This window comes from Microtus pennsylvanicus, chromosome 6, assembly GCF_037038515.1.
Source record: "Microtus pennsylvanicus isolate mMicPen1 chromosome 6, mMicPen1.hap1, whole genome shotgun sequence".
In the NCBI taxonomy this organism is placed as follows: Eukaryota; Metazoa; Chordata; class Mammalia; order Rodentia; family Cricetidae; genus Microtus; species Microtus pennsylvanicus.
Genome location: NC_134584.1, coordinates 84,524,527 through 84,550,870, shown reverse-complemented (window position 1 = coordinate 84,550,870; position 26,344 = coordinate 84,524,527). Strand labels below are relative to the sequence as shown.

The following is a 26,344-nucleotide window of genomic DNA, read 5'->3' as shown; positions in this document are numbered from 1 at the left end:
AGGGGAAGGAACCTTTCCCCATATCCCCTTATGGGTTATATTGTTTGTGATTTATTATCTTGGTTTGTCATGTGGAAGGAGGGTTTTTTTTTTAAAAAAAAGATCTATTTAAAAAAAAACAAAGAAAACAATCTTTTTTCATTATGAATACCAATCCAAGTTCCCACTCCCTCCTCTCCTCCCATTACCTCCACATACTCTCCCAGCCCACCCCCAGCCACTCCTCAGAGAGGGTAAGGCACATTGCTTTGGGGAAGGTCCAAGGCCCTCCCTACTACATCAAGGTTGAGCAAAGTATCCATCCAAAGAAAACAGGTTCCCCAAAAGCCAGTACAAGCAATAGGGATAAATCCTGGTGCCACTGCCAGTGGCCCCTCAGTCTGCCCCAGTCATGCAACTGTCAACCACATCCAGAGGGACTAGTTTCGTCCTATGCTTGTTTCTTCCCAGTCCAGCAGATGCTAGTGAGCTCCCATTCGCTGTAGGAATTCCTACAGCCAGTAGCCTTTAAGTTACCCTCCCACTTGGGCATGGCCTCATATACTATTTATGCTGATATAAAGCATGCGTCCAGTCTCTCTTTTCTGGCCGCTGGATTCAGTTGCTGTTCCCTGTTGGAGCAGAGGATTTGATCTATGAGTATACCCCTAAATAAAAAAAATTATTATACTCAATTCTGAGCTAGTGTGGGATTTCTTTTAGTGTCTTTCTTTTCCCATTAGCTCAGGTAAACTGTTTCAGTGGGTCAACCCATCATGGTCGTGACCTCTTTGCTCATATTCTCATTCCTCCCACTCTTAAGCTGGACTTTGGGAGCTCAGCCCGGTGCTCTGATGCGGGTTTCTGCCTCTGTCTCCATCAGTTGTTGGATGAGGTTCTATGGTGATATTTAAGATATTCATCAGTCTGACTACAAGGCAAGGCCAGTTCAGGCACCCTCTCCTCTACTGTTCAGGGTCTTAGCTGGGGTCATCCTTGTGGATTCCTGGGAATTTCTCTAGAGCCAGGTTTCTTACTAACCCCGTAATGGTTCCCTCAATCAAGATTTCTCTTTCCTAGGTTTATTGTGTATATGGTGCTCTGTCTGCATGTGTGCCTGCACCCAGCAGAGGGCATCATATGTGGCTGCTGGGAATTGAACTCGGGACCTCTGGAAGAGTAGTCTCTCCAGTCCTGTGGAAGGAGTTTTACAGGTCCAGGACATGGTTATCTTTCCTAGTAACCCTCCCTCCACAGGCAGGAGCGCAGACTGGCAGCCCAGTAGTGAGCTGTGTCAGTGTGTATGTCTGCACGTGTGTGTCCCTTCTGCTTTGTGAAGCGAATCCTGAGTGGCTGGCCAGTGATTTTGCTTCATGGCATTCTTATCGCTGCTCCTTCTCTGCACCACACCGTGCTAGGCGTAACTGTCTGACTCTGGAGTTAGGCTCTGACACCTGCCCCCATTAAATTGGTTTTCCAATCTTTTGTGTGTGTGTGTGTGTGTGTGTGTGTGTGTGTGTGTGATATAAAATTATATTTCCGTGGGGTGAGAACTACATTAGGAACAAGCTAGGCAAAGCAAAGATCCAGCTACTCGGGAGAGAATGAGAAGACTGCATGGGAAACCTGAGCAGAACAAAAGGAGGGGCTGGGGTCTCCGTCTCTATCCACCTAGTGACATGGTGGGGACTTTATTTTCAGCCCCTGGTTTTACAGGCCCTTGTTCTCTCTCTGAATTCATTGCAGAGCCTTGTAAAGTCAGCAGATCTTGCTGTAAAGTCAGGGACTATCAACTGTGGGGCATGGTGGCACACACTCTTAATACTAGCACTGGAGAAGCAGAAACAGGTGAATGTCTATGAATTTTAGGCCAGTCTGTCTACACACAGAGACTGTCAAGAAAGAAGGGAGGAAGAAAGAAAGGGTGGGAGGATAGGAGGGAGGGAAGGAGGGAAGAAGAAAGGAAGGAAGGGAAAAGGAAGGAAGGATGGGAGGAAGGGAGGAAGGAAAGAAAGAAAGAAAGAAAGAAGTAAGGACATCTTTGAAATAAAGCAGAGCCTTTATGAGAGAACATATTTAGGTGAAAAACTCAATATGTCTGTTTTCTCTACTTTTGGGTAGAAGTTAAACCAAAAATGAACTCCCTCTTAAAAACACATGCAGAGTCCGGCCTGCATCTGACATCTCTGTCTCTTCATTGCCCTGTTTTTAACAATAGTTCTTAATGGTTCAAGAATTTTAGTTTTTTTCTGAGGAACTCACAGTCTAAGAGAAACACACAAACATTTAATGGCTGTAACAATGATGTGGGAGCGTCATATATCAATCTGTTGATTTCATTGGTTAAGCAATAAAAAGAAACTGCTTGGCCCTCATAGGTTAAAACATAGGTGGGAGGAGTAGACAGAACAGAACGCTGGGAGAAAGAAGCTGAGTCAAAGAGTCGCCATGGTTCTCCCACTCCAGACAGACGCAGGTTAAGATCTTTCCTGGTAAGCGCACCTCGTGGGGCTACAGCAGATTATTAGAAATGGGCTAGTCCAGGTGCGAGAGTTAGCCTAGAAGAGGCTAGATAGAAATGGGCCAAGCAGTGTTTAAAAGAATACAGTTTCCATGTAATTATTTCGGGGCATAAGCTAGAGCTAGCCATGTGGGCGGCCGGGTGCCGGGGACGCAGCCCCGCCGCTCCTGTTACAACATAACAAAACATGAACGATGATGCTGAGGCGTTGAGATAGATTTCAGAAATCTTGTTAAAAAATGGTTTTCCATAGGCAGCAAAGAATGTGTGTTACTGAACATACAGAAACAACCCATGTTAGACAGCCTATCCAAAAAAGAGTGTCATTGGCCAAGAAGTAAACAGTAAGGAGATTTGGTTTTAGAGCAAGAGTTTTCTCTTATTTTCTGAACCTCAGCAATGCGTGAGGTATTTTCATTAATGATCAGGAATTTCCCCCTAACCAACTATTTTAGTTTAAACCAAACAAAAGTTGTAGTGCCCCTTCAAGGAGAAGTTGTAAAATGCAGATCTTGAAAGAAATGGGGAAAGATTGTGGAAGTCAATCTCCAGGCTCTGGGTCACAGAGTGACAGGAATATACATACAATTCCATCTGTATCTCCAGGAGACTTGGGCCCACATCATTTTGCACACATGACCAATCGCCAGAATTGCCCTGGTTTCTGGTGATGACAAACCAAGTATTTAAACATCAAGCAGAATTCAAGGTCAGAGAAAAATGTTTGGGCAAATCTGTCACTTGAAACTTCTCACCTGGAAGTGGAAACTGCCTGTCTCTAGGCACTTCTTTGCAGATCAACTCATATAATATGGGTAAAGATCGTAGTATAATGCTTAATTTCAGAAAATGACATTACAGGCCATATTCATGTGTCTAATTGGACACAGATGTTTGCTTGTTCCCTTGATTTAGAAAGACTTTATGATCCCATTTGCTATTGTTTTGTCTGCAAACCTATATAGCTAAAAGCTAAGTGCATAGAATATGGTGTCAGAAAACCAGTGAGTAGGACTTTTTAACACAAGTTCCAAATGTGAACATATATTGGCAGTTACTTCCAAATGAGCTTTTTTTTTTTAATGACTCTCCTACTCGGTTCAGAAATTATGCAGACAAATTCTTCCTTAGGGCTCAAACTCTAGCAACTGACTAAAATCTAAGCGAAAGTTTCCTATTCTGTCTTTTTCAGGCTGGCTCCCGATTCCACCCCTAAAGACAGTTGGGAAGCCGTCTGAGAAAAAGGCTGTCTCATGTTCCGCTCCACAGTGCTCACTAAAGCTTTCCGTTATGTGGAATAAAGTCTAAAGAATGAAGAAGGTGTTTCTGAAAGGGTCTCAGTTCCTACAACCCCCCTCAGGCTCCACTAAGACCCAGTAAGTCAGCAAAACCGCTAGTCCTCCACTACCCTCTCCTACATCCCTCGCCCCGCCCACCGGTAACCTAGGTTACAGTCACGCCCTTCCTCTGTAGCTAACCAATCATAAAGGCTGATGTTATGGGACAGGGTTTGCCTAGCTTGAAGCTCCCCATCGGTCATTGGCTTTGAGTTTCTGATCAGAAAGGGAATTGGACTCATTTCTTTCTTTTTATTTCTTTTTATTTTTTTATTTATTTTATTTATTAAAAAGCCTCCTCCCCGCCACAGCCTCCCATTTCCCTCCCCCTCTCCCAACAAAGTCCCCCTCCCCCAACCAAGTCCCCCTCCCTCATCAGCCCAAAGGGCAGTCAGGGTTCCCCGCCCTTTGGGAAGTCCAAGGACCTCCCACCTTTTCGGAAGTTCCAGAAGCGTGAGTGAGGAAGTAGCTAGCCGGGACTTCGAGGGGGAGGGAGGTGCGGAAACTCGCCAGCCAGAGCATGGGGGGGGGGGGGAGTTGCTGGTTTCCAGCTGCAGGTGGGACCCCCCATGTCACCCCGGCTGTCCTCTGGGCCATGGTGCAGCCTAGACTTTAGGCGACCCCCAGGTGAGCAGCGTCTGCGCCGCGGCCGACCTGGTGCATGCAGCGAGGATGCCGCCCGCAACTGCGAGCATCCTAAGCGGCTTCCGCTGTGGCAGCCACAACCACAGCGCGACCCGAGGACGCGGTGCCAACGGCTGCTGAATTTTCCCCTGTAGAGAGCCGGAGGAGAAAAAAAACGAAGAAAACCCGCCAAAATCTCGGCTTGGTTCGTTTTTTGAGCTGGTCAAAACTAATTTTTCTGTGAAAATGACCTGCACCTGTAACTGGAGGCGATGGATCCGGCCCCTGCTCGTAGTTATTTACATAATTTCCATCCTCGTCTCAGTTTCCTTCGGTGTTTGGGAACTTCAAAAACTAAAGGTAGGAGGGTCCAGCACCTCTACCCTTTCCTACACTTGTTGGCAGAATCCCTTTGTCTGCCCTCTCATGCTTGGGGTCTGAAAAAGATTTCGTCTTTGAACACACGGACCCGTCTGATTTCATTTTGCCGCTACAACTGGAGGTGGGACCGGGTGGAGAAAATAGTCAATGTTGCTGCTGAGAATGCTTTGCTGATACCCATCAATTCCCAGAGAACTCTTCTTGAAATCAGATCTGCTGTGCAGATATTGATCTTAACCAGATAAAATAAACTACCTTGAAAGTTACATTCTGGATTTTAGAAGCTCTTCCTGAAACGAAAGGATTCCCTTTAGTTTGACTTGCTAATTGTTTTTATGAAGTTACGTCTTTTGTTTCTTTCTTTAATGGGATAAAGTCTAATGTAGACCGTGCTCTTTGAAATTTGCCTTGTAGCCTAGAATAATCCTCCAAGCACATTCTCAGCGCTTCTGATTATTGAAAGCTGGGGATGGAACCCAGGGCTGTGTGCATTTGAGGCAAGCAAGCATTCTCCCATCTGAGCGACATTCCCAGAATTGAAGTTGCTCCTCAGTAAGGGAGAAGTTTTACTAAAGTTCCTTGTCTATTCATTTCTTCTTTCTTTCTTTCTTTCTTTCTTTCTTTCTTTCTTTCTTTCTTTCTTTCTTTCCTTCTTTCCTTCTTTCTTTCTCAATCATGGGAAAAGTTTTACTAAAGTTCCTGTGTATTCATTTCTTCTTACTTTCTTCCTCCCTTCCTTCCCTCCCTCCTTCTCATCCTCCCTCCCTTCCTTTCTTCCTTCATTTCTTTCTTTTCTTAAATGTATTTGCTGGCGTATTTGTAGGATGGCCCGGTTGTGGAGGTCAAAAGATAGACAAGTTGGGGGAGTTGGTTCTCTCCTTCCTTCTTGAGTGCTGAGTGAGGGCGGAGCGCAAGGGATCAGTGCAGTGTTGGAGGCCAGCACCTTAGCGCAGCCATCTCTCTGACCCAGCCTTCATTATGTGTTGATGTCACGATGTGACATTAGTAAAGCATTGGAAGCTGGGTACCTAACATAGCCATAATATATGTATAAAGGGAACTTAGAATTATCGACTAGTTAATTAATAACCAGAAAGTACTTTTATTGAGAAACACTTATTTTGGAAGAGTTATGACATACCGTGTAGATGACCTCCCCTTTGATTGTGGAAAATATTTTAGTTAAACAATGTGTCTAGCCATATTTGTAGGGTGCTTTTGTTCACTAAACTTTTTTTGGCTTCTCTTATAGTCCATATAGCTAGTTCAGGCTATTAAAATATGACATTAAATATTTCTCATTTGTTAAGTTTTTAGGTTATTTGAAATTTGTTGTCTAAATTTGGGTATAGCAATCTTAATATAAATATAACTTCCTCATTTAGTAGTCCTTGGAATATAGTATAGGAAGGTGAGTGAAATGTGTACCATTTCTACTTAAGACTTCTCTTAGTTGTGAGCTGCAGTTTCAAAGCCTCTAACCTTTCAGACCAATTCTGATCTGCAGTGTAAACTGCCAACACCCCAAGTCAATCCCTCAAGTTCTGATCGGGGTCTAATGGAGGGTGTGCAGGTGAGCCTGTCATACTGCACTGGATATGCAAGTCTAGACCTCAGAACCGCTTCAGCTGCAGATACTCGTCTTGTTTTGTCTGCTCGCTCTGCCCTAAGAAAATGCCATAAACTGGACTGTGAAGATGGCTCAGCAGGTCACGCAATAGCCAGGAAAGCCTGACCCCGAGTTCCCCTCTATAGCCACCATGAACGATGTCTATGGCAAGAGGAAGGTAGACACATAGTTGCCTAGAAGCTTGCCAGCCGTCTGGCCTGGCGTATGCAGCACAGCAGCAGAAACAAGAGAGACCCTGGCTCACAAGGTGGAAGGAGAGCTGATTTCCCAGAGTTGTCCTCTGACGTGCACACATGCATTCACCCCTTCCCCCACACCTGCACTCATACCTGCACACCTGTACCCACACATGCACTCACACATGCACACCTGCACTCACACCTGCACACCTCTACCCACACCTGCACTCACACCTTCACACCTGTACCCACACCTGCACTCACACATGCACACCTGCACTCACACATGCACACCTGTACCCACACCTGCACACCTGTGCCCACACCTGCACTCACACATGCACACCTGCACTCATGCCTGCACACCTGTACCCACACCTGCACACATGCACACCTGTACCCACACCTGCACTCACACATGCACACCTGTACCCACACCTACACTCATACCTGCACACATGCACACCTACACTCACATGCACACCTGCACTCACACCTGCACTCACACATGCACACCTGTACCCACACCTGCACTCACACATGCACACCTGTACCCACACCTGCACTCACACATGCACACCTGCACTCATACCTGCACTCACACATGCACACCTGCACTCATACCTGCATACCTGTACCCACACCTGCACTCACACATGTGAAAGCACATGTTTATGAACTGAGTGCCTTCAACAGGAATTTATCTTTTCACAGTCCTGAAAACTATTTTGGAGTCAGATATCATGGGGGCCAGAGGGGTTGCTCTCTGGGGAGGGTGCTCTCAGGTCACAGGTGGCCATGCTTTTGCTGAATCCTCAGGTTGTTGCCTGATCTCATGCAGTCACCAGCCCTGTGAGACTCTGACCTCATTTTACCTAAGTCACTTCCCATCAGCCTTATGCCCAAATATGGCCATTGGCATTCGAGGTTAGGTTTCAGCCTCTGAAAGGGGAGCACACCTAGGTACTCCCACAGGTGTACTCCTAGGTATGGTCAGACTTCAGTCAATGCCCGCAGTTAGAGAATGCTTTAGATCAAGGACACAGAGAAGGAACAACGGCAAAGGACCTGGCACCAGTATTTCACAGGAAATTACAAAGAACAAAGTGAATGCCTGGGAAGGAGGGTTTCGGGGAACATTTTGGCTGGTGTCCATTGTTGCCACCTTGCCTGTCACGTTTCACAAGTAGAAAGGTCATTGGGAGCTCAGTGATTTCACTGCAGTTGAAGGACTAAAGCCAGAACAGAACTGTTTAAGTGGGAATGTGTGGTGCAAGCTTAGAATCCGGAGAATCTTTGAGTTTTGAAGATTTGACTCTGAAGGGCCCTGAGAAATGATAGCACCATGGGCAGAGAAGACTGAGATTACAAAGGCTTTGTTTTGTCTTTAAGGTTAGAGGTATTAGCTAGAGCATATCCTCAAGATCGCTCTCATTCAATCTGTAACTATGATTTTATTTAACCCTCTGAGAAATGCTGAGTACAGGAGATTCCCTCTGTGGACGAGGACACTGAGGCAGAGAGAAGTGCCCACAGCGCTGCCGTGCTGTGCCACGTGACTGCAGCGGTGGCTGTGGTGGCTTGTTTTTCCTGTCGCATGGTTTATGACTGCTCGACATGGAACTTTCCTCCTAGCAGCACTCTGTGAGACACTTGGTCTGTATCAGTCCTTGGCACACACGGTGCTGGTCCTCACTCAGACATGATTCTGTGGGCAAAGATAGTATGGGAATGTTTTGTTTTGTTCGAGGAGGGCTCTTTTGGTGTCCTGGAGCCTCCTCCTTGGACACACACTAAAGGTGGGTGCTCTCACACCCCTCTAACTCCAGGTCCAAGGACTCTAGCGCCCTCTTCTGGCCTCAGCAGATGCCCACACATGCACATACCCACACACAGACACAAACATTCGTAGAAGTTTTTAAAAAGTAAATCTTTTTTAAAAATTTTTACTAATTATTTTGGAAATGCCAAGCAGGATTAGAAATCAAATGAAAACATAAGAAATAAAAAATATTGATCTTTGTAGTTTTAATATCAGAATCTAAACTAATGTGTTCTTTCGTTTTCCAAGGCTGGAATGCACATACAACCATGGCTTATTGCCGGTGTCATGGTGCTGTTGACAATCCCTGTGTCCCTCTGGGGGATTGTGCACCACTTACTGCATTTCACGCAACCAGAGCTTCAGAAGCCGATTATAAGGTCAAGTCTTAATATATTTGCTACTACTAGTGTTGACTGACATAATTCATAAACATGATATTAAATGTTATTATATGTTTTACTTTCGATAGAATTCTTTGGATGGTTCCAATATACAGTTTTAGTAGCGTAAGTATATTTTATTGTATTGCATTAAGAACTTTTGGGCTGGAGAGATGGCTCATCTCTCTCTCTCTCTCTCTCTCTCTCTCTCTCTCTCTCTCCCTCTCTCCCTCTCTCCCTCTCTCCCTCTCTCTCTTTTTATTTTTGAGATAGGGTCTCACTGTATTTCTGGCTGTCCTGAAACTCACTCTGGAGACCAGGTTGACCCTGAACTTACAGGGGGCTCCCAGTTTTTTGACAGAGGTTTCTGTCTCCCCCAGTCCTACAGCTGTTCAGTCCCAAAGAAACACACAGAACTCTACATTAATTATGAACTGGTTGGCCTATTTCCTGTCTGGAAAAAAAAAAACAAGAAAGACACACACACACACACAGATGTCTTCAGGAGCATTTTCTGTGATCATTTTTCCCTTAATTTCGGATAATTTGAGAACACAGTTAATTAACTTTTCTTTTTATATTCCTTATTTGCCCCAGCACTTACCTGTTTTGTTAGCTGTATTGAAGCTGCTTGTTGCACATCAAGGCATGTGTTACAGGGCTGGGGATGCAGCTCAGTGATGGAATGCAGCCTTGCATTCCCTGGCCTCCTCCCCAAGTGAATCCATTCTGGATTATGGTAGTTTGCGGCAAGCATGGGAAGTGATCTCCAGGCTCTAGAGTTAGCTTCTGTGAGTGGGGTGAAGTCATGTTATGTCGGCGACAGGTCTTTAACATCTTGTTTTCTCGTAGTGGCTCTCTATGAAGTTTCCTAAAGTAGCCGTCTATGTGGATACCTGCAAGGACTGCTACGAGGCTTTCGTCCTTTATAACTTTATGATCTTAATGAGGAACTACGTACAAATCCAATCCCCCCGTGTGATGCTACACCTCGAAACTAAACACCAGCGTCTCCCCTTTCTGTGCTGCTGTCCACCATGGGCTAGGGGAGAGTAAGTATGTTTGTCTTTAGTGAGCCTCCGCGTGGGCTTTCAGTATCAGCCAGCTGTTTTTATTGCTTGTTATTTTGTTTTCTTTTTACGTTGCAAGTGATCACTCCGGTAGAAAAGTTCATCAATGAATTGTAGGAGAGAACATTAGAAAACATTTAGTCAGCATCCTTTTTACAGCTGGGAATAGGAGCCTGCGTGATCTTGTCTGTGATCACACACTAATTGTCTCACTGCTGGGACAAAATGACTGCCAAGAGCAACTAAGGAAGAGAGTTTGTGGAGCCAGTCCATTGTGGTGGGAAGGTGTGCGGCAGGAGCTCAGCTCACCGCCTCCTCTGTTCAGTCCAGACCACAGCCTGGAGAATATGCTGCCACCCTCGGTGACTCCCTTGTCCCAGGAAATCTTTCTGGGAACACATTCTTATATATGCACAGGTACATATGCACAGTTGATCTGTGCCTCAGTTTCTCTCCTGGAGTGTGTGTTAGAGCTTTCATTGTCACTTCTATCAAAAATTTCTGAGATAATCGGGTTTATTTGCACTGTTGATGAGATCATTGGGTCCTGTTGATTTGAGGTATATCATGGCAAGAGTGGGAAACAAGGAAAGACCAAGGTCCCAGTACTTTCTACTCCTCCTGTTCCACGCCTTGTGACTTTAATTTGGAGGCTTTGAGATGCTCTGATGCCACTGAATAGTTGAACTTTGGTGTTCTCTTCTCTTGCAGAATGGTTAATTGCATGTGCAGATGGGGGATGTTACAATATGCTGTCATTAGGCTAGTCACCACTCTGACAACAATGTAAGTGTGACCTTTCTGGAGCTGGGTTTATTTTATCTTCTTGATATATGCCAGGGAATACAGCTCAGTTAATAAGAGTGTTTGTTTGTATGCACAAAGCCTTAGATTTAATTCCACAGAAACCAAGTGTAGAGAATGGCAAATAATCCTAGCACTTCAAGGTAGATTCGGGAGAATTGAGAGTTCAAGTTCAGACTGGGCCCTGTCTTAAAAAATAATTCTTAAATGGGAAAAACAAGTAGAAAATCAATGTTGATTAATAATGTAAATCCATATGTAAAAGCTGGAATCTACTACAGTGAACAATGCAAGAATTGTCACAAGATTTACATTCTTTTGAGAGCAGGCTGTAAAACACAAAAAATAAAATCTCCTTTGGGTTAACCAAAGAGGTTTATTTTCTACCTTGTTAAGAGTTAATAGGAGTTGGGCGTGGTGGCACACACCTGTAATCCCAGCATTTGGGAGGCAGAGGCAGGAGAATCTCAGTGAGTTCAAACCAGTCTGGTCTACAGCCAGGGCCACACAGAGAAACCCTGTCTCTAAAAAAAGTTTTATTAGGAGCACTGTCTTTTGTTACAAGGAGCAGGGGCCCCTTGTTTGTCCCAGCCACCTGGCTAGCTTACACCTGAAATAACCACACAGAAACTATTAATGAAAACTGCTTGGCCATTAGCTCTAACTTCTTATTGGCTAACTCTTACATATTAGTTTAACCTACCTCCATTAATCTGTGTATCGCCACGTGGCAGTGGCTTACTAGAGATTCTAATCAGCGTCCATCTCAGGTGGAGGATCATGGCTTCTCTCTGACTCTGCTTTCTTCCTCCCAGCATTTAGTTCTGTTTTCTCCACCTACCTAAGTTGTGCCCTATCAACTAGGCCAAGGCATTTTCTTTATTCATTAACCAATGAAAGCAACACAACTTTCATTCCAGCACTGAGAAGGCAGAGGGTAGCAGATCTCTGTGAGTTTGAGGCCAGCATGGTCTACATAGACTGAGTCTCAAACACAGACAAAAAGCATCTGATGTCAAATAAGAAGCATAATAAAAACTACCCAGGAAACGTTCCCTAAAAATATCCAAAGTGTCAATTTATATGATTCCTTGCATGAAATTCAAAGTTCTGCAGCTCACAAAATAAAGACAGCCACATTGAAACAAACCAGGTCAGTTCTTTATTCTACCTTTGAGCTGGAGTGCTTTATGGCTTAAGATGTGTTTGCTGCTTAGAAAATGGACAAGTGCAAAACCCAGTACTTAGGCTAATAATTACTTGGCGGGGGGTCTAGGTCCGCAGATATGCATCTGCCAGGTAGTTTACAGGGAAAAGGTGAGCTGGGATCAATATTTATCCGTCACATTTTCCAAAATCAGGCCTTGTCTTCTGGAGTTAGTGATGATTCTCTAGTTTAATGATGCTGAGTTTGTCATTCCTTTAAGGTAGAAGGAATAATCATATCATACACATCTAGAAGAATGTCCTCTGTCTGTGACCAGAGTCAAGAGATGATCCATAGCGCTGCTGAAGTAAATGGTCTCGGAATTCTTAAGTGTGTGTTCAGCGCTGAGAGCACGCAGTGGTTAAGAGCACCCCGAACTCCTGCATAGGACTCGGGTTCAGTAACATCTAGGGCCAGCGTGGCCAGCACCCTTTTCTGGCCTCCAAAGGCACTGCACACACATTGTGCACAGGTCTGCATGCAGTAGAACATCCATATACATAAAATAAGTCTCTAAAGGAGACATATTAAGATATGGGTTTGCTTGGTTAGTCATAACTTCGAGTTTTGCCATTTTTAGGGTGTGTGAAACAGCTGGTGTCTACAAAGAAGGGAACTTAAGTGTCGACAATGCATGGACTTACTTGTTTATAGTAAATAACTTCTCAGAATTCGTAAGTAAATCATCATTCCCCATAGCTGTACTAAGTTAGTTTCTGTGCTGAGTGTTATCAGGCACTTTTCTTTTTTTTTGGGGGGGGGGGGTTTATTGATAAAAGGAGGATAAAGAAAAGAAAAGAAAAAAAAACAAATTTCCACCTCCTCCCACCAGCCTCCCATTTCCCTCCCCCTCCTCCCACTCTTCCCCTCTTCCCACTCTTCTCCCCCTCCTCCCACCCCTCTCCCCTTCCCCCCACTCCTCTCCCCCTCCCTTTCCAGTCCAAAGAGCTGTCAGGGTTTCCTGCCCTGTGGTAAGTCCTAGGTCCTCCCCCCTCCATCCATATCTAGGAAGGTGAACATCCAGACTGGTTAGGCTCCCACCAAGCCAGCACATTGCTTAGGATCAAAACCGCGTGCCAATGTCCTTGGCGTCTCATCAGCCCTCATTGTTCGCCATGTTCCGAGAGTCCAGTTTTATCCCATGCTTTTTCTGGTAACAGTCCAGCTGGCCTTGGTGAGCTCCCAGTAGATCATCTCCACTGTCTCAGTGGGTGGGTGCACTCCTCGTGGTCCCGACATCTTTGCTCATGTTCTCACTCTTTCTGCTCCTCATTGGGACCTTGGGAGCTCAGTCCAGTGCTCCAGTGTGGGTCTCTGTCTCTATCTCCATCCATCGCCAGATGCGAGTTCTAGGATGATATGCAATATATTCGTCAGTATTGCTCTAGGGTAGGGTCATTTCAGGTTCCCTATCCTCAGCTGCCCAGGGAACTAACTGGGGACCTCAGCTTGGGCACCTGGGAGCCCCTCTAGAGTCAAGTCTCCTGCCCACCCTAAAGTGGGTCCCTTAACTAAGAATTGTGGTTCCGTGCTCCCCTAACCAACCTTCCTTTATCCCGATCCTCCTGTTTCCCCAAGTCCCCCCTCCTTCCCTTCTACCTTTTCTCTCCCCATCTCCCCTAACCCTCATCCCACCCCACCCCCAAGATCCCACTTATCTCCCCGGCAATTTTGTCTACTTCCCTTATCCAAGAGGATAACTATATGTTTTTCCTTGGGTTCACCTTCTTACTTAGCTTCTTTAGATTCGCCTACAGTAGACTCCGTGAGCCCTATTTATGGCTAGAAATCAATTATGAGTGAGTACATCCCATGTTCATCTTTTTGGGTCTGGGATACCTCACTCAGGATAGTGTTTTCTATTTCCATCCATTTGTATGCAAAATTCGAGAAGTCATTGTTTTTTACCGCAGCGTAGTACTCTAGTGTGTATATATTCCATACTTTCTTCATCCATTCTTCCATTGAAGGGCATCTAGGTTGTTTCCAGGTTCTGGCTATTACAAATAATACTGCTATGAACATAGTTGAACAAATGCTTTTGACCTGTGATAGAACATCTCTTGGGTAAATTCCCAAGAGTGGTATTGCTGGGTCCAGGGGTAGGTTGATCCCGAATTTCCTGAGAAACCGAAACACTGACTTCCATAGTGGTTGCACAAGATTGCATTCCCACCAGCAGTGGATGAGGGTACCCCTTCCTCCACAGCCTCTCCAGCAAAGGCTATCCTTGGTGTTTTTGACTTTAGCCAATCTTACAGGTGTAAGATGATATCTCAAAGTTGTTTTGATTTGCATTTCCCTGATCGCTAAGGAGGTTGAGCATGACCTTAAGTGTCTTTTGGCCATTTGAACTTCTTCTGTTGAGAATTCTCTGTTCAGTTCAGCGCCCCATTTTTTAATTGGATTAATTAGCATTTTAAAGTCTAGTTTCTTGAGTTCTCTATATATTTTGGAGATCAGACCTTTGTCTGTTGCGGGGTTGGTGAAGATCTTCTCCCAGTCAGTAGGTTGCCTTTGTGTCTTAGTGACAGTGTCCTTTGCATTACAGAAGCTTCTCAGTTTTAGTAGGTCCCATTTATTCAATGTTGCCCTTAATGTCTGTGCTTCTGGGGTTATACCTAAGAAGCGATCGCCTGTGCCCATCTGTTGTAGGGTATTGCCCACTTTCTCTTCTATCAGATTCAGTGTTTTCGGGCTGATATTGAGGTCTTTAATCCATTTGGACTTGAGTTTTGTGCACGGTGATAGATATGGGTCTATTTTCATTCTTCTACAGGTTGACATCCAGTTGTCAGGCACTTTTCTTGAGAAAAATATTACCTTTCATTTGTACATGTTACTTGAAACAGCTTTAATGTATATAAAAGTACAGTAATGTGCTCACGAATGATTTGGTGATGTTTCCCTGTCTGTGGACACCTGTTTGCCCTTGTTACCGCCTAGCTGTGGGTAAAAGCATTGTGTGCTTCTAAATGAGCAGAACATAACACAGTCAGCCTGTTCAGTTAGAGGGAAAGTCTAATTGGTGCAAAAGGATAAAGCTTAAATAAAAATGGAAAGATTCACCAGGCGGTGGTGATACAGTCCTTTAATCCCAGCATAAAGGCAAATCTCTGAGTTTGAGACTAGCTGGGTCTACAGAGTGAGTTCCAGGACAGCCAGGGCTACACAAAGAAACCCTGTCTCAAAAAAAAAAAAAAGAAGAAGAAGAAGAAGAAAAGAAAAAGAAAGAACTCAATACTCAATTGTCTTTTCTGTATTTAGAATTAAGATTTTTTGGTTTTTGTTAGTTTTGATTTTTCTCTGTGTAACAGTCATGGCTGTCCTGGAACTTGCTTTGTAGACCAGGCTAGCCTCAAACTCACAGAGATCTGCCTTCCTCCACCTCCCAAGTGCTGGAATTAAAGGCATGCACCACCACTGCCCACCAAGACTGAAGTTTAAAAAAAAAATGGGTGCTGTTCTAGGAACTTAAGGGCTGTAAGGAGTGTCTTTGGGTGGTGCTTCCCACAGTGTAGTAACTGAAATACAGTGGCCCACACACAGTGTTGGAAGTTTATAATGGTTTTGGGCATGGCAGCGCATGGTTCTGGGAGGCAGGGGCAGGCAGATCTGAGTGTGAGGCCAGTATGGTCTACAAAGTGAGTTCCAGGACAGCCAGTGCTACACAGAGAAACCCTGTCTCAAAACACCCAAAACAAACAAAACAATTTTTAATGGAAATAAATGTGGTGTGTCTCCAGAGATTTCCCTCGTGTTTGCCTTCATGATCCATAGTCCTTTTTCTGGAAATGTAGTCTAAAGAAATGGTCAGAAGTGCTTTTGCCTTCCGGATGAAATACCCATGATAAGAAAGGACTGGAAACGCTCTTCATTGTGGGCATAGTTTGTTCTTCCCATTGACATTTAGATAGATATTAAAAGTAAAATTTAAGAAAACCGCACAAAAATTAGCTACTTTTAGTTGAAAACAATATTGGGGAACAAAATTTTATTTTAGTTCATGACAGATGTTAGAAAATTGGGTTGTGACTGGTGGAATATGAGTGTTTGCCTAGCACACATAGCCCTGGGTATGATCCCAGCCTAACAGGGTAACAGTTCATATGTACAGAGAAATGGCTAGGTGCCGAGAGTCAGTTTGTTTTGGTTTCTGTTGTTGCTGTTGCTTTTGAGTTTTTGAGACAGGGTTTCTCCATAGTTTTGGAGCCTGTCATGAAATTTGGTTTGTAGACCAGGCTGGCCTTGAGCTCACCGAGGTCCACCTGCCTCTGGCTCCTGAATGCTAGTATTAAAGGTGTGTGCCAAAACCGCTAGGCCTTCAATTTCTTTTATTGTTTTTTTTTAACAATACTAGAGCTAGAACCCAGGACCTGTGAGTGTAGAACATGCACCTTGCTTGGCCCTGACTCCACTGCAAGAATCTGAAGAAGGATCCTTACTGCTTTCCTGTCCTGGAGTAGTTTAAATGAGCATAAAGTGTCTTATCATTTTAATGGGGAAAGTCAGCTTTCAGAGATGCTTCTTGCTGCTGAAGTCCTGGTTGGTCTTTAGAACTGACTCTGACGTCATGAACATGTATTCTAAGAAGTCAGACCAGCTGGACTAACAGACTGCTCTCAAGGAAGTTTGTATGATGTAGATATAATGGTCACAATTTTATTGAAACTGTACTTATTTAATGTGTTGATTTATAAACCGTGTATGTATGTGTGTTGTGTAAATGTTACACAAGAGACTATCTAATAATAATAATAACTGAGTTTTTATAAAAAGTGTGGTAATTTGTGTTTAAAAGCTTAACAGGTATGTTTCCCTTCTCTTTTGAATGAAAAAAATCTTCTGTTCACGTCATTTGTTTATTGCTTGAGTTACAGTATGTGAATACTTAGAAACACGTTCAGAAAAATGGCACATATGTCTTGAGAAATTTCACATGTATACCTCTGCAGTAACATATTAAAAGCACTAAAACATTGACTAATTAGCCTTAAGTTCCACCTGGAATGTTCCTGTAAAGCAGGCTCTGGTTTCAGCTTTAAGAGTCAGTCCCTGTCTTTCCACTGCAGAATGATGAATGTTGCTTTTGTTTCTAGTTTGCCGTGTACTGCCTCTGGCTGTTTTATAAAATGCTGAAAGAAGAGCTCAGAGGTCTAAAACCTGTTGGCAAGTTTGTTTGCATCAAAATGGTAGTCTGGCTCTCATTATTGTAAGTATTGCGTGCTCTTAAATATTCTTTCTTTATAAATGCCAATAAAACTGTTGTTTAAGGGAGTTTTTTAGATTAATGTGAAGACCGTGCCAGACTCAGTGGTCCCAGCCCTTGGGAAACTGAGGCAGGACCACCCATTCAAGGCCAGTCTAAACTAGGCAGACATCCTTCGGCTGGAGAGAGAGAGGCTCAGCAGTTAGAGTTTGCACATATCCAGAGGACCAAAGTTTGTCCCCAGCAGCCATGTATGGCGACTCACAACCTCATGTCACCCTAGTTCAAGGGACCCGAAGCCCTCTTCTGACCTCTGTGACACATGCACATACTTGCACAGTCTCAGTCTCAGTCTCTCTCTCTCTCTCTCTCTCTCTCTCTCAAACACACACACACTCACACACACACACACTCACACACACAGAGACACACTTGCGCGCACGCACATAGCAATGTTTTTTAAACCCATCCATTTAGCTTTTGTAAGATTTACAAAATCAGGGCTGCAAAAATGGCTCAGCAGATAAGAGCCCTTGTTATTCTTTTGGAGGATCTGGGTTGAGTTCCCAACACCAACAAAGTTAGTGGTCACAACCCTCTGCAGTTTCAGATCCAGGTGATTCTAATGCCCTTTCTGGTATAAACAGATACTCTACTTGTATATACACATGCAGGCAAAACTCACACAAAACAAAATATTAAAAAATAGTTTTTAAAAGTATTTTTAAAACCCAGTCTTAGTCCTGTGTGGTGGTGTATACCTGTAGTCCCAACACTCAGGGTAAACCAAGAGAATCTCATTGAGTTTGATGACAGCCTACTCTCTATAGCAAGTTGTAGATTAGCCTATGCCACTGTGTGTGATCTTGTATCTAAACAATCAAAGAAGTAGTCAGACGGCCACTATGACATTTAAAATATGAAGATAATTTAAGATAGCCTAACTATCTTGATACCATCGTTAAAATTATAGTTCTGCTGAGTGTGGTAGTGTACCCTTTAATCCCAGAACTCCCTGGTGAGGCAGAAGCAGGTGGTTCTCTATGAGTTCAAGGCTAGCAGGGTCTACATAGCAAGTGTGAGACCAGTCAGAGGTACATAGTGTGACCCTGTCTCAAAATGAATAAAATAAACTGTTTAAAATTATGATTGTCATGAATAAAACAGTATCAGTTTAGGAGAAGACATTTAATGGCGTGAGGAAATGTTTATCAGTGTGTGTCCTTTAAAATACAAGGTAGGGATGGAGATACATTTGAGTGTCCGCATAGTGTAGACAAGGCCCTACTGCCTGTCCTTGGTGTCACAAAGCAAACAAACAAACCTAGACGTGGTGTTAGATTAGTAACAGGCTAGGTAATAAGAGTTACATAGACAAATCTATCCAGTTTAGCAGTTCAGTAACGGGAAAGGAGAAAAAACATTCATGGAATTGCACTGCCAGAGTAATGATTAGCATCTGAGGGCACACATCATGTGCAGTCTTCTACAGACATAATTTATGCTAGAAAAACTTCTGGAACTCAACAGTATTCTAATTTAGATAACCCATAAGCTGGCAGGATAGCTCAGCAGGGAAAGGCCCTTGCTGTACACACCAAAGAATTGAGATTGATCCCTAGCACCCTTGTAAAAGCAGAAGTAGAGAACACAGCTGCCCTCAGAGACCCTGCCACACTCACTGATCATAAAGGGAGGGGGAATAAGACAGTAGTAGAGCCGTGGCATGGGTCAGCAGGAAGAGAGGCTTGCCGTTGCCAAGCCTGATGAGGGGAGTTCCACCCAAGAGCCCACGCTAGAGGGAAAGAAATGGCGCCAGCGGGTTGTCCTCTGATCTCACATACACGGCCGAAAATAAATAGTCTATTTTTTGATCCTAGTAATTATCCAGGTGTGATGGCACGTGCCTTTAGTCTCAGAACTTGGGAGGCAGAGGTAGCCAGATCTTATGTTCAAGGCCAAGGCCAGGTTGGTCAACATAGCAAGTTCTAGAACATCCAGGGTTGCATAAAAAGACCCTGTATCTAAATAAAGAAATAAAAATAATAAAATAAAGTCCTAATAGGCACATGTAAACACACTGTTGGAACGCAGAATCTAATTATTTGTACCTGGTTTCAAAACAACAACAAAAAAGATATGTAAATCAAATGCTGAAGTTCTGGCAATACATAATGAAATTCATCTTAAAAAGCTAATACATTTGTAAGGCAAGGTGCATATAATTTAATGTAAACACAGTTTGTTTGGGAGTATGTCCTGAAGGCAGGATAGTTTGGAGGCCTTCACTGTTTGTGGTTGTGTATTTTAATCTTTTTGTGTATATGTTGTGTATATGTTTATTGTGAGTGGGAACATGCCCATGTCATGTGTGCATATGGAGACGAGGAGCTTTGGGTGTCCGTGTCTTGCATTGAGGTGAGGGTCTCTTAATTGTTCACTGTACACACACAAGGCTTGCTGGCCTGCGGCTTCCCCGGACTGTGTTCCACCTCTCAGCTCCCCTCAGGAACGCTGGTTTACATGTGTGTGCTACATGCCCGCCTTACCTGGGTTCTGTGCTTCTCACTTAGGACCTTCCTCACTCTTGTACAACAAGCGCTTCGCCTACCGAGCCACCTCCCTAGCCCCTAATTGCATAAAACAGCTGGTCATTTTATGATTTAGATTTGACATTTACCTCTTCTTTTTGACATCCAGGCAAGGAGTAATTATAGCTGTGTTGCTAAAAGTTGGAATAATTTCAGAGACTCTTACAAAGGAATGGCAAAATCCTGAAGCTACGGCCATAGGCCTGCAAGTAAGTAGGGCTGTCTCTAAACTCAGGGGGGTGTTACTGTTTAAGCTATTTAATGCAGTGATGCCCAGAACCTGCCAACGTGCAAACAGTGGGCAAGACTGTTAGCTTACTCTGTAGTGAGGAGCAAGAATCCGAGAGAAACGGCCCATAGGGACTGATGGGTACTGATTGTATTCCTGGTCCACTTATGTCTGCATGGTTCCTTTCAGTGCTTCTGTAATGCATTGAGAAATTCTTGAGTGAGGGAAAGCAAAAGAGATGCAAACTTTGCTTGTCATGTTATGAAGTGGGGGAAAATGTTGAAAAGGAATATAATCAGGATTCTGTTTCAAAATTATTGACACTCTAACTTTGAAAAGTTAGCAATTTGAAAAACTAGATCGAAGCCCAAAGATGTCTGATATTTGTGTGACTTTTGTAGGATTTCATCACCAGTATTGGGATGCTTGTTGCGGCATTTGGAAATAATTATTTTTTTCCCTATGACCCCTATATAAAAGAAGGAGAGGAAGGCTCATGCTTCAACTCCTTCCTAGCAATGTTTGATGTGTCTGATATAATGCATGATATTATGGAGGAAATGAGATGTTTCGGTAAGTAACAGCTGTTTAACTTCTGTTAGTGTAAGTGTGTATATTGGGAAGCTAGGTTTGTGTGTTGTGCACATGGGGTCAGAGATGAAGCTCAGGTGTGGTCCCTCGGAATGTTCAGCTTGAGTTTTGGAACAGGGTCTCTCGCTGTCCTGGGGCTCAGCTAGGATGGCTGACCAGAGGGCCCCAGGGATCCTATCTCTGCCTTGCTAGCACGGGGACTACAAACATGCCCAGCTTTGTACCCGTGCTGAGGATCGAACTCAGGTCCTCATGCTTGTGTGGCATCCCGACCCAAATATGTAAGATAAGGTCATTTACTCTAGTAATTTAAGAAATGAGAAAATATGGAAAGCAGTGCCATGATACATGCTCTTCAGATTTGGGGAAGACAAAGAGGGTAGGGAGGGAGTGGTTATAGAATTATGTTTACAGTAGTAAAAATAACTTTTGGCTATTAATTTTATATTGTCTTATAGAAGGAACGAGACATAATACCAAAAGGGATGTTGTCCTGAAAACCCAGAGCATACCAAACACACAGGTCGGATTACCTCATCACCACACAATGAAGGTTCTCCAGGCTCAAAGACATCCTTTCCCTAGGGCGAGTATAGGGGCTTTGGACACAAATACTCCCCAGAATGCAGTTGTTGCATTCCATCTGGGTGAACATGACAGGATTGACATCCCAGAAGAGAAGGGCCCTCCTGACGTTTCAGGCAAATGAAAACAGCGTCTTCTTCACAGGACGTGCTCTGGGTCCGCACATACACATCGGCCATGTTGTTTACAGGGAAAAGGTGAGCTGGGATCAATGTTTATCCATCACACTTTCCAAAATCAGGCCTTGTCTTCTGGAGTTGGTGATGGATGATTCTCTAGTTTGATGATGCTGAGTTTGTCATCCCTTTAAGGTAGAAGGAATAATCATATCGTACACATCTAGAAGAATGTTTCTCTTTCCGTGACCAGAGTCAAGAGATGATCCATAGCGCTGCTGAAGTAAATGGTCTCAGAATCTAAGTAGTTCTGCCATGATACCTTCCGTGTGTGTTCAGGGTTAAGAGCACTCCACACTCCTGCAGAAGACTCGGGTTCAGTAAAATCTAGGGCCAGCGTGGCCAGCACTGTTTTCTGGCCTCCAAAAGCACTGCACACACATTGTGCACAGGTCTGCACGCACTAGAATATTCATATACATAAAATAAGTCTCTAAAGGAGACATATTAAGATATGGGTTTGCTTGGTTAGTTATAACTTTGAGTTTTGCCATTTTTTAGGGTATGTGAGACTCTTGCTCTCAACGATCCAGGGAACTTTAGTTACTTCACCGCTTGGAGTTACTATTTTATATTAAAAACATGTCAGAATTCGTAAGTAAATCATCATTCCCCATAGCTGTACTAAGTTAGTTTCTGTTGCTGAGTGTTATAAGGCACTTTTCTTGAGAAAAATATTACCTTTCATTTGTACATGTTACTTGAAACAGCTTTAATGTATATAAAAGTACAGTAATGTGTTGATGAATGATTTGGTGATGTTTCTCTGTCTGTGGACTCCTGTTTGCCCTTGTTACCGCCTAGCTGTGGGTAAAAGCATTGTGTGCTTCTAAATGAGCAGAACATAACACAGTCAGCCTGTTCAGTTAGAGGGAAAGTCTAATTGGTGCAAAAGGATAAAGTTTAAATAAAAATGGAAAGATTCACCAGGCGGTGGTGATACAGTCCTTTAATCCCAGCATAAAGGCAAATCTCTGAGTTTGAGACTAGCTGGGTCTACAGAGTGAGTTCCAGGACAGCCAGGGCTATACAAAGAAACCCTGTCTCAAAAAAAAAAAGAAGAAGAAGAAGAAGAATAAAGAACTCAATACTCAATTGTCTTTTCTGTATTTAGAATTAAAGGAAAATAAAGGCCTCCCTGCTGAGTTACTACAGCGGCCTCATGAACTCCATGGATGTGGTCATACTCCTTGTCTGGCTCTTTGAGGTGAGCATTACTGCCGACTCCGCTACTGCACAGGACACTGGAAAGTGTGTCCAACCCCGAGGACCCCGAGTGCGAGAGTGAGGGCTGGCTGCTGGAGAAAAGTGTGCCCGAGACCTGGAACGCCTTTGTGGAGAGCTTTAAGAAGCTGGGCAAGAGCAATCAGGTGGAGGTCGAAGGTGCAGATGCAGGCCAGGCCCCAGAGGCTGGCTGATGTCTTGGGATCTCTCCCCTCCTCAACACTTATCAGACTCCAGGAAATGTGGATACCCCCTTGTCCAGCTGAAAGCCCGAATTTCCCAAGAAAGACGGGTACCTACTGACTCTCCTTGACAGAGGGCTTTGAAGTTCAGGGTCCTTAGGGCATGCGACAAACATTTGTGAAATGACTGCGTTCACATGTGCGTGAGTGAACCCTTCACCACAGACCTGCAGTCTCACGAGCCGGCCGGCCCAGGATTCATCTCCTCCCTGTGAGTCCAGCTCTCCCACAGGTGACTGGTCACACCAAGGCCCCTGCCCCGGTAATGCCCGCCTCTTCTCAGTTCCAAGTTCTGCATCCGAATCATCAATCACTTGATATATAAACACAAGGGTGAAAAAAAAAGGCTGGAGAGATGGATCAGTGGTTAAGAGCATTGCCTGCTCTTCCAAAGGTCCTGAGTTTAATTCCCAGCAACCACATGGTGGCTCACAACCAATTGTAAAGAGGTCTGGCGCCCTCTTCTGGCCTTCAGGCATACCAACAGAATATTGTATACATAATAAAATAAATAAATACTTTTTAAAAAAAGGAAAATTAAGATTGAAGACTTTTTGGTTTTTGTTTGTTTTGATTTTTCTCTGTGTAACAGTCATGGCTGTCCTGGAACTTGCTTTGTAGACCAGGCTAGCTTGAAACTCACAGAGATCTACTTTCCTCCACCTCCCAAGTGCTGGAATTAAAGGCATGTACCACCACTGCCCACCAAGACTGAAGTTTAAAAAAAAAATGGGTGCTGGAGTGTCTTTGGGTGGTGCTTCCCACAGTGTAGTAACTGGCCCACACACAGTGTTGGAAGTTTATAATGGTTCTGGGCATGGCAGCGCATGCCTTCAGTCCCAGAAGGTGGGAGGCAGGGGCAGGCAGATCTGAGTGTGAGGCCAGCGTGGTTTACGAAGTGAGTTCCAGGACAGCCAGTGCTACACAGAGAAACCCTGTCTCAAAACACCCAAAACAAACAACAATTTTTAATGGAAATAAATGTGGTGTGTCTCCAGAGATTTCCCTCGTGTTTGCCTTCATGACCCATAGTCCTTTTTCTGGAAATGTAGTCTAAAGAAATGGTCAGAAGTGCTTTTGCCTTCCGGATGAAATACCCATGGTAAGAAAGTACTGGCAACGCTCTTCATTGTGGGCATAGTTTGTTCTTCCCATTGACATTTAGATAGATATTAAAAGTAAAATTGAAGAAAACCGCATAAAAGTTAGCTACTTTTAGTTGAAAACAATATTGGGGAACAAAATTTTATTTTAGTTCATGACAGATGTTAGAAAATTGGGTTGTGACTGGTGGAATATGGAGTGTTTGCCTAGCACACATAGCCCTGGGTATGATCCCAGCCTAACAGGGTAACAGTTCATATGTACAGAGAAATGGCTAGGTGCCGAGAGTCAGTTTGTTTTGGTTTCTGTTGTTGCTGTTGCTTTTGAGTTGTTGAGACAGGGTTTCTCCATAGTTTTGGAGCCTGTCATGAAATTTGGTCTGTAGACCAGGCTGGCCTCGAGCTCACCGAGGTCCGCCTGCCTCTGTCTCCTGAATGCTAGTATTAAAGGTGTGTGCCAACACCGCTAGGCCTTCAATTTCTTTTATTGTTTTTTTTTTTAACAATACTAGAGCTAGAACCCAGGACCTGTGAGTGTAGAACATGCACCTTGCTTGGCCCTGACTCCACTGCAAGGATCTGAAGAAGGATCCTTACTGCTTTCCTGTCCTGGAGTAGTTTAATTGAGCATTAAGTGTCTTATCATTTTAATGGGGAAAGTAAGCTTTCAGAGATGCTTCTTGCTGCTGAAGTCCTGGTTGGTCTTTAGAACTGACTCTGACGTCATGGACATTTATTCTAAGAAGTCAGGCCAGCTGGACTAACAGACTGCTCTCAAGGAAATTCATATGATGTAGATTTCATGGTCACAATTTTATTGAAACTGTACTTATTTAATGTGTTGATTTACAAACCGTGTATGTATGTATGTTGTTTAAATGTTACACAAGAGACTAGTTTATAATAATAATAATAATAATAATAATAATTGAGTTTTTATAAAAATTGACGGTAACTTGTGTTTAAAAGCTTAACAGGTATGTTTCCCTTCTCTTTTGAATGAAAAAAATCTTCTGTTCACGTCATTTGTTTATTGCTTGAGTTACAGTATGTGAATACTTAGAAACACGTTCAGGAAAAATGGTACATATGTCTTGAGAAATTTCACATGTATACCTCTGCAGTAACGTATTAAAAGCACTAAAACATTGACTAATCAGCCTTAAGTTCCACCTGGAATGTTCCTGTAGAGCAGGCTCTGGTTTCAGCTTTAAGAGTCAGTCCCTGTCTTTCTACTGCAGAATGATGAATGTTGCTTTTGTTTCTAGTTTGCCTTGTACTGCCTCTGGCTGTTTTATAAAATGCTGAAAGAAGAGCTCAGAGGTCTAAAACCTGTTGGCAAGTTTGTTTGCATCAAAATGGTAGTCTGGCTCTTATTCTTGTAAGTATTGCGTGCTCTTAAATATTCTTTCTTTATAAATGCCAATAAAACTGTTGTTTAAGGGAGTTTTTTAGATTAATGTGAAGACCGTGCCAGACTCAGTGGTCCCAGCCCTTGGGAAACTGAGGCAGGACCACCCATTCAAGGCCAGTCTGAACTAGGCAGACATCCTTCGGCTGGAGAGAGAGAGGCTCAGCAGTTAGAGTTTGCACATATCCAGAGGACCAAAGTTTGTCCCTAGCAGCCATGTATGGCGACTCACAACCTCATGTCACCCTAGTTCAAGGGACCAGAAGCCCTCTTCTGACCTCTGTGACACATGCACATACTTGCACAGTCTCAGTCTCTCTCTCTCTCTCTCTCTCTCTCTCTCAAACACACACACACTCACACACACACACACTCACACACACAGAGACACACTTGCGCGCACGCACATAGCAATGTTTTTTAAACCCATCCGTTTAGCTTTTGTAAGATTTACAAAATCAGGGCTGCAAAAATGGCTCAGCAGATAAGAGCCCTTGTTATTCTTTTGGAGGATCTGGGTTGAGTTCCCAACACCAACAAAGTTAGTGGTCACAACCCTCTGCAGTTTCAGATCCAGGTGATTCTAATATCCTCTCCTGGTATCTACAAATACTCTACTTGTATATACACATGCAGGCAAAACTCACACAAAACAAAATATTAAAAAATAGTTTTTAAATGTATTTTTAAAACCCAGTCTTAGTCCTGTGTGGTGGTATATACCTGTAGTCCCAACACTCAGGGTAAACCAAGAGAATCTCATTGAGTTTGATGACAGCCTGCTCTCTATAGCAAGTTGTAGATTAGCCTATACCACCGTGTGTGATCTTGTATCTAAACAATCAAAGAAGTAGTCAGATGGCCACTACGACATTTAAAAGATGAAGATAATTTGAGATAGCCTAACTATCTTGATACCATCGTTAAAGTTATAGTTCTGCTGAGTGTGGTAGTGTACCCTTTAATCCCAGAACTCCCTGGTGAGGCAGAAGCAGGTGGTTCTCTATGAGTTCAAGGCTAGCAGGGTCTACATAGGAAGTGTGAGA

General features: G+C 43.7%; 1 protein-coding gene across 3 annotated transcripts; it reads left to right on the top strand.

Annotated features, from left to right (window-relative positions):
• The first annotated feature begins 4,406 nt into the window (after positions 1 to 4,406).
• Positions 4,407 to 25,305, top strand: LOC142852131 (transmembrane protein 184C-like). 3 transcript variants are annotated; one of them, XM_075976605.1, is made up of 12 exons: positions 4,407 to 4,821; positions 8,723 to 8,853; positions 8,946 to 8,982; positions 9,709 to 9,908; positions 10,638 to 10,712; positions 12,518 to 12,611; positions 17,037 to 17,149; positions 19,847 to 19,946; positions 20,368 to 20,539; positions 21,016 to 21,339; positions 21,820 to 21,912; positions 22,433 to 25,305. In XM_075976605.1, exons 1-10 carry the CDS (start codon positions 4,708 to 4,710, stop codon positions 21,264 to 21,266), a joined length of 1,287 nt encoding a protein of 428 aa, XP_075832720.1. In that variant the 5' UTR covers positions 4,407 to 4,707; the 3' UTR covers positions 21,267 to 21,339; positions 21,820 to 21,912; positions 22,433 to 25,305. The 3 variants fall into 3 exon arrangements, with proteins under 3 accessions (XP_075832720.1, XP_075832721.1, XP_075832722.1); XM_075976606.1 differs by lacking the exon at positions 21,820 to 21,912; XM_075976607.1 differs by lacking the exons at positions 8,723 to 8,853; positions 8,946 to 8,982.
• The last annotated feature ends 1,039 nt before the right edge of the window (positions 25,306 to 26,344 follow it).